General features: G+C 40.2%; 1 protein-coding gene and 1 long non-coding RNA gene across 2 annotated transcripts in view; one reads left to right on the top strand and one right to left on the bottom strand.

The window, feature by feature from the left end:
- The window catches only part of Abcb5 (ATP binding cassette subfamily B member 5), a 68,635-nt gene that overhangs the window by 4,513 nt on the left and 50,540 nt on the right, over positions 1 to 13,582 (bottom strand). Inside the window, exons 18-21 of the mRNA XM_076920914.1 lie at positions 12,851 to 12,991; positions 5,862 to 6,018; positions 2,331 to 2,528; positions 439 to 645 (exon numbers count right to left, since the gene is read on the bottom strand). Coding sequence (XP_076777029.1) covers positions 439 to 645; positions 2,331 to 2,528; positions 5,862 to 6,018; positions 12,851 to 12,991 — 703 coding nt within the window. The remainder of the gene's footprint in view (positions 1 to 438; positions 646 to 2,330; positions 2,529 to 5,861; positions 6,019 to 12,850; positions 12,992 to 13,582) is intronic.
- LOC143436672 (uncharacterized) overlaps positions 1 to 13,582 on the top strand; it is a 39,660-nt gene that overhangs the window by 19,766 nt on the left and 6,312 nt on the right. The window contains exon 2 of the long non-coding RNA XR_013106533.1: positions 7,276 to 7,368. This is a non-coding gene — a long non-coding RNA (uncharacterized LOC143436672). The remainder of the gene's footprint in view (positions 1 to 7,275; positions 7,369 to 13,582) is intronic.

Here is a 13,582-nt window from a genome sequence, read left to right as displayed (position 1 = left end):
TGGACAGGTGTGGTGGTACATAACTCTAATCCCAGCACCTCAGAGGCAGAGACAGGTAGATCTTTGTGAGTTAGAGGATAGTCTGGTCTACATGGTTAGTTCCAGATCAACTAGAACCAAACAGAGAGACCTTGTCTTTAAAAGAAAAATCTATCTGAAGAAAATGCAGTAAACTACAAGGTTTACTTTTATTTCTTCCCCAAATATTTACTTCAGAGTGACACTATATCTTTTAACACCATGTCTTTACCAAGGCAGACTGCAAGCACATAAAGATATAACACGTCAAAGTTAGTCCACTGCATTATATATGAATGTCTAGCAGGCTTGGAAAAAATACACAAAAATATCAGGTTTGTTTTTTGCATCTATTCTTATGTGAGACTACATCAAAATCAGCATTCGATTTGTAGCTCAAGATTTCAGCTGGTTCCTTACCCTGGGGAGCCCTTCAATGAAAGAATGGATGTTGGCTGCATCCGCCACCTCTTTGATCTCCTCTAAGGGCACCATGCGGCTGTTATCACCATAGGCAATGTTCTCAGCGATGCTACAGTTGAAGAGCACAGGCTCTTGGGAGACCATGGCTGTCTGGGAACGAAGCCACTGCACGTTCAATTCTTTTACATCAACGCCATCAAGCAGCTGCCAGAACAAAGTGGAGACTAGTTTGTTAACAACCGTGTCATGTTACACTTCATGCTATTCACACATATACAAATCATAACAAGAAACCTAGGAATTCAAGCTATTTTTTGAAGTATATGTTGCCAAAGGAAGGTTCATAAATCACCTGTTGGATAGGAGCTCCCAGCTTACAACTTACTGAAAGACTGATACATATACTTCTAGAATAGCCACAGGTTCCAGGGATATGCCCAGAGACTAGAGTATACCCAGTATTCTGTCTTGAAGTCACATAGAAAATGACCAACCTCCATTCAAATAAAACAACACTTACTGGTCCCCAATCCATTACTGATCCCCAATGAGAGAGTTGGCTGATTGATACAGAAGTCTACCTGTAGAGATGGGCACTTGGCTCTCTGCCATATGTATTCATTCACACTGATACATAAACTTCATCTGCTGTTTGATGAGCGTGCTTGCTATGTGCTTGGGGCTCTAGGTACTGGGGAAGTAGTAATAGAATGCAAAACTTCTTACCCTGAGAGTTTGTACTGTAGCTGATGGATAACATGTACCCTAGTAACTTAGAATGAGAAGGTAATATGAAGACAGAGTAATAGAACAGAAAGGGATTGAGGCAGAGGGCATCTAGGATGCCATGGGAAGGAATTCTGGAACTATGCCAGATGAATCACAGGCAGAACTTGAGTCATAACAAGCAGGTAGAGGAACAGTAAGAAAAAAGGCACACAAGCTGTGGAGATGGATGTTCAGCCCACAGTGAGAGCGAGAGGGAGGGGAAGTTTGGAGAGGGGGGTAAGAGACATATCACAAAGGGCTTTGGTGGTGTTAAACTGTGTTTTTGCTTGGTAGGGAACCACTCTACATTGGTTTCAAGAAAGTAGTGTGTATGCTGCCTGAAAACAGATAGATGCCACCTAGTTCAAGGGAGCTTTATGGACAGCTCTGTTTTCCAGATGTTTGTTTAGACTCTATAATAAAGACTATAAGTTATAGGAGAATACGATTAACATGACAACCTTTAACTTTTAGGGAAGTATAGTTTTTATTGTGTAAGGGAGGGGTCAAGATGCAAACTTTGTGTGTATAAGAAGGGGAGAAAGGAGGGGAGAGATGCAGTGGTGGGGGAGGGTAACAGGAATACAGAACATGAGGTATATAAGATATTAGTAGACACAAGTAAGGTCAAGAATGTAATCCTTGGGTTCAAAGGAGGAAGAGATTGTTTCTTGTTGAGATCAGACCTCTCAGCTTAGTGGAGGTTGATTTGGAGAAAGCCTTAGTTTGCCCCCCACCCCCACCCCTGCCCACAAAAAAAGGTCTTGACAGCTGAGGGTGTGGAAGACCAGTGAGATCAGCCAAAGGGTGGAGACCATTATGGGTCTTGAACCAGAACAAGTAGGGGCCAGTGATAAAGGGAAAGCTAACTTGTCTCAACACCCATATTCCAAAAGAATTACACAGCTTCTAAAATAAGAACTGAGGCTGTCAGGAAAGCTCAAGATTCTGGGTCATTGTCAATTTCAAAAGTTTTGTTGTGGGGTTGTTGTTTTCTTAGGTAAGAATAGGGCAGAGTTGCTTTGTTTGTTTGTTTGGCTTTGTGTTTGCTCTACAGACTTACCTGCACATTTAAGGATTTGCCACTAACACCCAGCTTAGGTGTTTTAAGCCCAGCTTACCACTTGTCCTTTCATGGGGTCATAAAGTCTTTGCAGCAGTTGAACACATGTGCTTTTCCCACAGCCGCTGCTCCCAACAAATGCTATAGTCGTCCCTTTCTCAATGCTGAGGGACATGTCCTGAAGGACAGGAACTTCTGGCCGACAAGGATAGAAGAAAGAGACTTCTCGAAATTCTAAGTTCCCTTCACAGGTGTCCTGTGAAAGGAAGAAGGCCGTGTTTACAGTGGACTTAGGAAGGTTGCTCCCATGACCATTCTCTGGATAAGTACTCACTCTAAAATATTTCCATTCCCACACTCCTATGTCAAACACATTCCTCTCCAGAGAGCCACTGATTCAAGGCTGGCCCTCATCAGAATTTGTATATGTTATTTTATGTGTGCATGTCTTGCTGCCTTCACTGCTGGGCCATGTTCCTGAAAAGCACTAGATTCCTTCTGTTTGCCATCACAGTCTTTTTTGCTGACTAGCTGACCATATACTCTAAATAAATTTTTTTTTTTTTTTTTTTTGTTTTTTTTTTTTTTTTTAAATTCAGGTTGAGCTTTAAAAAATGTTTCCTGCTTAACTCAGAAATGGCTTATAAACTCTTTGCACATGTCTTACTTTTAAAACTGGACTATATTTTACAGTTAATATACACTGCTTTGAACTATGAGCTATCTTCATTTTCAGTTAAACATTATTTGGCAGTAAGATTTAGCTGAAAGTTTACTTTTCTCTGTGTTTTCCAATCTCTTTAGTCATTGGTGATTTTTATGTAAGCTAATACTTTTCTATGCTAATGATATTCTTTTTAAAGTTTTTTATAGTTTATCATTTATTGTTTGTTTGCTTATTTATTTATTTATTTATTTTTAATTTTATGTGCTTTGGTGTGAGGGTGTCAGATTCCCTGGAACTAGAGTTACAGACAGTTGTGAACTGCCATGTGGGTGCTGGGAATTGAACCTAGGTGTTCTGGAAGAGCAGCCAGTGTTCTTAACTGCTGATCCATCTTTCCAACCCCAACTAATGATATTCTTAAAAAACTTTCCAGAACTATAACTAAATGGTGATTATTTATTTTATTTTTATTTATTTATCTTTTGTTCAAAGACTTGGGTTCTTTTAAAATTCACAGTTGGTCTTTCTCTTTCTTTCCCTCCCTCCCTCTCCTCTTTTTCTCTCTCAGTACTTCTGTATCTCTCTCTCTCTCTCTCTCTCTCTCTCTCTCTCTCTCTCTCTCTCTCTGTGTGTGTGTGTGTGTGTGTGTGTGTGTGTGTGTTTGTGTGTATTTCTGGAAGTCAAAGCCAGAGTTTCACACATGCTAAGCACATGCTCTACCACTGAATAACATCTCTAATACATTCAAGTATTTTTTGGCAGGGCTGGAGAGATGGCTCTGTGGTTAAGAGCACTGACTGCTCTTCTAGGGGTCCTAAGTTCAATTCCCAGCAACCACATGGTGGCTCACAACCATCTGTAATAAGATCCAGTGCCTTCTTCTGGTGTGTCTGAAGACAGCGACATATGTTAAATAAATAAATAAATCTTAAAAAATATATTTTTTGGCTTTTGTGATCAAGGTAGATGTAGACTAAGGTTAGACTTTTAGACAAGTCCCTTAATAGTCAGGTTTAATAATCATGTGCAGTGTTCTGAACTTAGGAGAAAAAGGACAAAGCATGTTTGGGGGGTGGATGTGGAGTTCAGTGGAGGAGCCTAGCATTTGAGATCCCCAGTACTGTGAATGCTAGGTGCAGTGGCTATGGCATTTGGGAGATAGAAGTGGGAGGATCAGACATTCAGAGATCACTTTTGTCTACATAATGAGATTGAAGCTAGCCTGCACAACAGATGTGCAGTCCTGTCTCAAATACAAGCATACAAATACAAACAAAATGCATTTGAAACGCTAAGATGTGGTTAAAGGTTCTAGCAGCAGAATAAAATATCCACCATGATGCACACCAGATCTAAGAGAGGAATAGAAGTCACTTATTTTTGGTTTGTTCGTTTTCCACTTTTCCCCTAAAAGCATACACTGTTTGCTTCAGTGTTAAAACGCGGCAGAAAACGGATAGAGCAATTACTTCTGCACATGTTCTGGTGCCTTTGAAAAGTCACAGAGAGACGTTCTAGAAAATCCCTAGATCTTAACACATTCCAAAGTTTTTCTTATTATTTTAATTACAATAGGGAAACGTTAAATCTTACATAAATGGGGGGAAAATGTAATAGGCTGCTATGTGGCTGTCAGCTTGCTTTAGTCTATATCAATATGTGGAATTTATTTGCCCAGATTTCAATTTTTCAAAGCAGAACTGATAATCTGAAATATTTTGTATTAAATAAAATAATGAGTAATTTTGTAGTCCTTATATAAAATATTTGTGTTCTATGTCATGCATATAATTTATCCCTTCTTCCCTTTCTCCTTTCATTCTCTCCATTCCTCCCTCCTCAGCTTTTATATGTACATAGCTGTGAGATACTCAATTTCTCTTTGAACTTTTAGAAAGGACTAAAAGCAGTATTATATACTTTTTATTTTTACTTTATTTATTTATTTTAGGTATATGAGTATACCATTGCTGTCCTCAGACACACCCTTTACAAATCCCTTTACAGATGGTTGTGAGCCACCATGTGGTTGCTGGGAATTGAACTCAGGACCTCTGGAAGAGCAGTCAGTGCTCTTAACCTCTGAGCCATCTCTCCAGCCCCCTATTATATACTTTGAAATCCCAAGATTTTAAATACTCTCATGTTCCTTACTTTCCAATATGTGTGATGTTTTTTTTCTGTGATGTATCTTTGAGTATCCCATTTGGAGAATTTCAAGGTATTTTTTATTTCTATTACCAAATATGCACACAAGCATCTTATTAATTTTACACTGTCACTGACACTGTGTTACCTTAAACTGTCATATAAGTAAATCTACTACTAAAATTCTAGAGAGGAATAGTGCAGTTTTAAATGAAAACTTTAAGTATACACCTAATGATGATTTTTAAGTATAAAATTCCTAGAAAGGTTTTTGACATATAACTTGTACTTAATGTACAGGAATGTTATCAAGAAGTGTATCTTCAAATTATTTAGCTCTCTGTTGTTTCTTTTCGATACTCATGGTTTCTAAAAGTTTGTAGTTAAAAGTCCATACAATTTAATGAATGTGTTCAGTCTCCCCTTTCCTTCTTACACGAATATGTTTTCCATATCAAACTGTGTTTGACAGAAAGGCATTGTTTGCCTTGAAGATGTGATTAGAAAAAAAAAAAAAAAATGGATGAGCTCTAGCCAACATTCCTGCAAGACCAACACCACTGTTATCTAAATACATTTTGACTTAGCAATCCATCTTTCATTGAACATTCGTATGGCACTAGGCATATAAACAAACATTTTTTTTTTTAACATAAAATGTATTTTAGGAGAGAAAACCTGACTGGAATAAGGTACTCCTTCTTGAGGTGCTAAAATTCTTCTATACAAACTTCTGGCACCTGATCTTAACAGAATATTCTACGTTGTGCTTACTGGTTTTTCCCCACTTTGACTGCAGCTGTCTATAGTTGGTTTATTTTTCAGCAAAGCAAACAGATGTGCAGCTCCAGCTTTGGCTTTCGAATATTCAGGAGCCCAAACAAGTGTTTCTCCAATGGCCATAGCCCCGTATGCAATGGCAGTAAAGACTCTGTTGAAAGATAAGACATCAGTGTCTCAGGTCTATGGTAATAGCAGAATTTGTGGAGTGGAGGGCATGTGTGAACAGAAGCCATCCAGTACCACTGATGCTGAAGGCTCAACACTGGCATCTCCTTATAGCTTTCTGCCAGGTGCTCTGTACAGCAAAACAACCTTTGAGTTATTCCAAAAATGCCTCTTTTGATAGTGATCAAACATTCCTGCCAATGAGCATGAAACCTTTTAGCCACTTTGATAAGGGTGAGGTTGTTGGAGATTTGACAGGGAACCCACTGACAATAGGAAGAACGTGCCTCTAGTGGTGAGATATGGTACAGGTCCCCTCTTGTTTGCAGCCATGTAGTTAAAGCAGGTGATTGAAGCTGGGTTAGATTAATCCTCTGCCTTAAGCCTTGCACTGTTTGGAGAGCAAAGCTACACTTACAGTTTCTTACCCTTCCTGAAGTGACTAAAACCACTTCAGCTCCTGTAGTCTGCTGCAGATTCTGATCTCAGTTTCCACACCTTTATTAAAACCCAATAAGCAGGGCAATAGTGCTTGATAGCACACATGGCATTCACAGAGTGGTGACCTAACACGTGGTTAAATATCTTCTTCCTATTTTTCTGTTTCATTTTAGATGTAAAAATAAAGAATAATTCAGCCACAGTGGGACACATTTCATCACAACATTTAAGCACTAGGTAAAAGGGCATTTTGGACCCTAGTACTTGTTGGCTTTGATCTATCATATGTGTGTCTGGGGGTCTAGCAGTGTAGTGTACCACCGTAATCCCTGCAGTCAGGAGGCAGAAACAGGCAGATCTTTGTGAGTTCTAGGTCAGCAAGGTCAACATAGCAAGCTCTTGGCTATGTAGAGAGACCTTGTCTCAAAAACCAAACCAACCCAACCCAACCCAAAACCCCAATGTGTCTGGATTCCTCATGAATGTCATCCTTTGCTACCTTGTGACCTCTTAAAGGATGGGGGTTGTGATCTCTTCAGTGACTTTGACTTTGGATACCTCCCACCAGCTTCAGTCACCTGCTGTAACTAATCAGATAAGTCAGTACCCCAGAGTATAAAGTTTTTTTGTTTGTTTGTTTGTTTGTTTTTTTTTTGTTTTTTTTTTTTTTTTTTTTTTGTTTTGTTTTTTTTTGTTTTTTTTTTTTTTTTTTGTTTTGTTTTTTTTTTTTTTTTTTTGGTGGTGGTGGAAGTATTCATTCAAAGAACTGGCTTATTATCCTTTTTCCCTCTTCATCCAGATGCAAATCAGAGGCCCTCTCCTCCCACTCCACATCCTATTCATGATGGAGGGATACCCAAACCATTGAGATCTACTTGGTTCTCTGAAGCTGGTGAGTGCTTTCAAACACATGATACAATCTGACCACCTAGGAGATAATTATGCCAGGAACTTCCCAGTTCACAAATTAGGAAACCCCAGCTTGTGAAACTTACACAGTTGGCCCAAGATCACACAGACTGCAAAGTGAGCAAGTCCTGCTGACTGTGTTTTCTTCACATGTTGCACTTTCTGGTGGTAAGCATGGTGTCTGCCCTCATGCTATGTTTCATTAGCCCTTGTCCCTCTCCTGGGATCTACACAGGCCTTAGACATACATTCTACTTTGACTTCTCTCTGCAGATCCCTTCTCTGTTAATCTGACTGGTTTATGTGGCCTTTCTTTCACATAATTCCTGGGGAGGAGCTGGAGGAGTAGACAGTTGTCATGCAGGGTCAAAGTAAAGAAGTCTTTCCTGTTTGCTAACTAAGGTGGTTGTTTTAATTACAAAGATCAGTTCTCCTAAGCAAAGATGTCCAAGAAGGCCTAAGGAGAGTCTTTCTAGCCCTTAGTGTTTCAAAGTATCAGTCTGCTACTAGGATTCATTTAAAATGAAGCTGTGTTGCTTTGTTCTGATAGCTATATTTGATTCTGAAAGTTCAGGATAGTTTTCTGTTGAGAGCTGTGTTTAGATTTTGAAGAATGGGAAACACACACGCGTGCGCGCACACACACACACACACACACACACACACACACACACATACATGTATGACCTGACTATCTTAGGAAGTTTCCAAGCCTTTATTATTACTGTAGTATACTGTCGGGATTTCATTTTCTTTTGCCCGGTACAGCACTGAGCTTTGTGTACCACAAAGAAGGAGGTGACTCACAGATAGAAGAAAGCCTGAAGTAGGCATGGTGGGAAGGCCCAGAAGCCTCTGCTAGCACCCATAAGTTTCTGGTTTATATTATGAAGGCACATCAGCCAGAACCTTGCCTAGTGGCACCAGTACCAAACCTTTCAGTTTTTGCTTTTGGATAGAGTCTTGTTATATAGTTCATACTGGTCTAGAACTCACTATGTACCTAGGTTGGCCTCCAACTTTCAATCTTCCTGCCTCAGTCTCTCAAGTGTTAGGATTACAGGCTTTTGATAGGATACCTACTTTATTAATGCAGAGTGGGACAGGGGAAACTAAATTTATTTTGTATCCTCAAACTCTGTACATTAATAGTGAAGTAATCAACTGAGCATTGTCAGGCTAACAGTGAGGGGGGGTATTTTACTACCCCCCCCAGTACAAGGGGCCTACACGGGGGTTTTCTGCAACCCCCATTCCTAGCCCAAAGTCAACAGAACAAAAATCTTATTATCCTATTTAAATGTTCACTTCAGGGAAACTTCTTCCTCTATTGGCTCCCTGGATTGAAATCAGATCATGTGGTTCATGCAGCATGTGCCTCTACCTGCTAAGTCATCTTTCCCTCCATACATCATTGTTTTAACAATAAACTAAAACATGAGTTTCCCAACTTTTCCATAATTCTAGGAAAGTTTCTTCTAGCAGACCAAATAAATGAGTAAGACATTTATTCTGGTATGGAGAGCAGAATAGAATATATTTCTGGTGTTCACATTTCTTTAAAGTGTGTGTGACCCTAGGCCTTGGAATAATCTGGAATGCTTAATTAAAATCCATATTTCTGGCTCCATACCAGGTCTGTAAATCAGACTTTAGGGTGAGCTCTAAGCACTGCCTTTTAAAACCAGCTCTGAGATTGCTGACTTGGAAAACCACCTAAGAGACCAGCACAAGAGGATTAGCTTTAACTACTGAGAGGTTTCTTGAAGGAGGAGCTTTCCTTTTTGAACTTTTTCTTTTCAGTTGGGTGGTTAGAAAGAAAGTCAAGTGAGGGAAGGGGTTGCCATCCCACAGTCAAAACTCTGACCCATAATTGTTCCTGTCTGAAAGAACTGCAGGGATGGAAATGGAGAAGAGCCCGAGGAAAAGAAGGTCCAGTGAAGTGACAGGTCCAAAGTGGGATCCAGCTTAAGGGGAGGCCCCAAGGCCTGACACTATTACTGAGGCTATGGAGTGCTCAAAAAAAGGGACCCATCATGCCTATCCTCCCACCCAACAAGAAGCTGAGTCAGATGCAGATATTTGCACCCAACCAATGGACAGAAGCTGCTGACCCCTGTGGTTGAATTAGGGAAAAGCTGGAAGAAGCTGAGGAGGAGGGTGTCCCTTTAGGAGGACCAGGAGTCTCAATTAAACTGGACTCCCGAGATCTCTCAGACACTGGACCACCAACCAGGCAGCATACACCAGCTAATATGAGGCCCCCAACACATATACAGCAGAGGACTGTCAGGTCTGTGTTCAGTCAGAGAAGATGCACTTAACCCTCAAGAGACTGGAGGCTCCAAGAAGTTTAGAGGTCTGGTGGGGTGGAGGGTGGGGGGTTGGGACAGCCTTCTGGAGACAGTGGGGTGGGGAGGAGGTATGGGATGTGGAACAGTTGGAGGGTGGACAGTGAGGGGAATAAAACCTGGAGTGTAAATAAATAAATAAATAAATAAATAAATAAAAGTTTTAAAAAAGAAAGAAAAGAAAGTTCCCTGTTCCTCTAGATTGTGGAAGGCACATAGTCTCAGTATCCGAAGGGACATTTGAGACACATGGTAGTAGAGAGTATATTTGCCTCTATTTAAAAAAAAATGGAGCTTTAATTAAGATATTTCTCAGCTTACAAGTTTGTACCATGTATTATACTACTCTGCCTCTAGCTAGACAGATGTTTCTTCCTTCCTGGCCCTGGGAAATACCATCATGGTATTCTTCAGAATCACTAGTGTGTGTGTGTGTGTGTGTGTGTGTGTGTGTGTGTGTGTGTGGAGAGAGAGAGAGACAGAGAGAGAGAGATAGAGAGAGAGACAGAGAGAAGGACTCAAGAAGACTTTAACCTCACAGCCAAGAGTAAGTGCTTATACCACACATATGTGCCTGATGTGCCTGGTTTCCTGTGGTGCTGGCCAGGCCTTTGTGTGTGCTGAGCAAGCGCTCTACCAGATGAGCTACCTACACCTCCTGCTCCAGTAATCACTAGTCTTGTGCTAATCATCCTGTTTATGTTCTATGAACTAGAAGAACCAAGGAAGCTGAGCTTAGCTTCGAGTGTACTTAAATGGAAAGTCTTCGAGCTCTACAGCCCTTCCACACGTAGAAACCCAGAGCCATAAAGAAAATAGAGAAACTGGAGCCAGTAAGTTAGAAAAGCCTAGAGAAACAGCAGAAGGAAATTCTGGAATGAGCTGGTAGTGCTACTGAAAGGCCTGGATGAAGGGGTTGGAGAATTGGGGCCTCATAGCTGATATGGAGGTCAGTAATGACCTTTTTTAGTGATGTGGAAAGGAAGGAGTTTGGCCACAGGATAGTTGACAGAATGTGGAGACATGGATATGAGTAGAAGGGGAAGACTCTTTTTCTTTGGTGGTTAAAAAGCAAAGAAAGCCAGGCATGGCAGTGCATACCTTTGATCCCAGCACTCCAGGGAGAGAGACAGAGTCAGGCAGATGTCTCTGAGTTCAAAGCTAGGCCGGTCCACAAAGAAAGTTCCAGCCAACCAAGGCTACAAAAGAGAATTTGAAAGAAAGCAAGGAAGAGCATATGGGAAACTTTAGAGAGATGAAGTGGTAGAGTGATGTAATTATATTTTAATCTAAAAAAAAAAAAACCAAAAGAAACAATTAAAAACACAAAACAAATAGAAAAGCAAAGAGTAGTGATTAAAAAAAAAACAGCAGAGAGGATGAAATGTCTGTTGTGAGAGGTAAAAATTACAGGACATGCTACATTAGGTTGTGCTCTGTGCTCAGTAGGTTTGCCAGATACTCTGCGGTCACAGTGTGGACATTTACAGGGGCTGGAGGTTAAGAGGGCAGCTGTTCTAAGTTTCTAGTATTTGTTTGAAAGTCAACTTTGGAAGACAATGAATTTTTATCCTGGGAGTGACCACAGGACATCAGAACCAAAGCAAAGGGTTAATTTTACCAGGCCTGTGAACCACATAAATTAATTAATCCATGTGATTCTGTTTTTTGTTTTTTTTTTTGTTTTTTTTTTTTTGTTAATTTGACAAACTGGTCTAAGCAATCACAATGAGGCTCGAGGCAACATGCCTTAGTTGTGTTTTTTACAGATTCACACAAACAGCAATGGCCTCAGTCTCACAGCGATCTTCCTGCTGGGATTAAAGTCAGGCGCCCACCAGACCAGTCTCTGTTGTAGTTTTAAATGCAGATATTTGTTTGAAAGGACAACTGTGAAGCACAATTCCTGTGGACCTGCAGTGTTTACTGTTAGCTGGTAAGATTCAGGAATGCTGATTTGGTGACTTGTAGATTGTTTCTTAAAAGTGCTGAACAATAACAACAAAAATGCCCCGAGGACATTTATAAATAAAGATATTTTTTGTGTGAGTGGAAAAAATTATTTAAAACTATCTTGAAATTGCAGGGCTTCAAATGAGTTTCGATCATTTTTTTTTTTTTTTAGTTGAATATATCCTCAAACTACAAATATGTCCCAGAGGGGAACAGGGACTATCAAGAGCCGTAGGAGGCCAGAACCCAAGGAGGAGCCCTAGTGTTTCCCAAATAGCCTCAGGCTTAGAACAAAGAACAAATCCCAATTATCATTTGGGATTGAGCCTTGCTTTAATGTGCAGGCAGAGGTGGGAGTGGGTGGGTCCTAGAGCACCCTCATAGAGGCAGACTTCTGGAGAGGGGACTGGGAGCTGTATAACATTTGAAATGTAAATGAATAAAATAATTAATAAAAATATGACTTTTTTCCTGTAGCTGTAAACAACTAACAATGAGAACCATAATACAAATATGAACATTTCTAGCATTTTAGGCAGGGGCAACTGAAAAGTAACATTCAAAGTTTTTCTAGTTGCAATAGTTGTTCCTATCAAAGTGAAGAAATTCCCCGCAGTATAAACAGAATCTGATAGCACAAGCTGGCACAAGCCACTTTGAGAGGAAACTGTAACAGTGGTCAATTCCTGATTTCTGACTTGTGCCATCTCTACATGGGAAACTCCATGACGCCTCTGAGTTCCCCAGGAAATGAGATTTGGTCCTATAGCCCACACTGTGATGAACTGAAGCTGAGAGCAATTTATTTGGGAGTTCACTACAGATCACTTGCATTGCATCAGTGTATACACACTGCATAATTCAGAGTTACTGCACCAAATTTAGTTATGATGTGCTTCTTATAGCTACCAAGTACCACCAACAAAAGAATCAACTTTGATTTAATCATTACACAATGTAAGCATCTGTCAAAACATGATAGTTTGCCCTGTAAATAGACACAAATGTTATTTGTCAATTAAAAACAAAACAAGACACACAATAGATACACTTAAATGTTTCAAGAAGCCCTCTTCCACATGGGATCTAGATGAGAATCCTCCATAAACTATATATGCATGCATAACCCACTTAGAGCATTTGAGTATTTGCACAACTTACATGAACATGCCTTCTGGCATCATCCGTCCAGTTTGAATCAAATAGGCTCCAAATCGGAACCCTGCTGCATGGGCGAAATGCACAAAAGCATGGCTGACTGCATAACAGCATCCAGTGATGTGTGCTCTCTTCAAGGCATTTCTGAAATACATAATTACCAAATGACGGGGCACGGGTGATAAAAGGTCAATAGGATAAACTCAGAGTGTTGAACATTGAGACCTTTGAAATGCTATAATTCTGTGGATATAAATTTTTCTAAGGATTACAAAGTTATTGCAGAGGAGAAAGGTAATTTCCTCTATTTCTGTAGATGGTTTACTGTAGCATACTTGCCTTTACTTTCAAATGCGTGGACAGGTGTCACAAAAGAATAACGAATGTGAGAGTTAAGGAGAGGTGTTCAGTAGTTAGAAGTATTCTTTAATTTCCCTCATGGCCTTACATTAGTAGAATACATAGTGGAGACCAGTGGGTGGTGCAGACCACAGACAGCAGTGCAAACGAGAACAAAACTATCTCTCTGATAAATACAGAGCCCGAGGCAGTGTGATAAGCAGGGTGCACACAGCTGCCTCACATTTAAGCTCTCTTTCGCTCTTGTTAATGACACTACCGGGAGTATGTTCTCCACAGCTTCTGTTGCTATCTTACCAGGCGGGAAAATAAAATACAGAAATAATATTAGTGATGTTAAACTCTCTGGTAGTGAACCAGTCTAGGGAATACAGT

The sequence above is a fragment of the Arvicanthis niloticus genome, chromosome 23 (assembly GCF_011762505.2).
Source record: "Arvicanthis niloticus isolate mArvNil1 chromosome 23, mArvNil1.pat.X, whole genome shotgun sequence".
In the NCBI taxonomy this organism is placed as follows: Eukaryota; Metazoa; Chordata; class Mammalia; order Rodentia; family Muridae; genus Arvicanthis; species Arvicanthis niloticus.
This window is presented reverse-complemented; position numbering and strand designations above follow the sequence as displayed.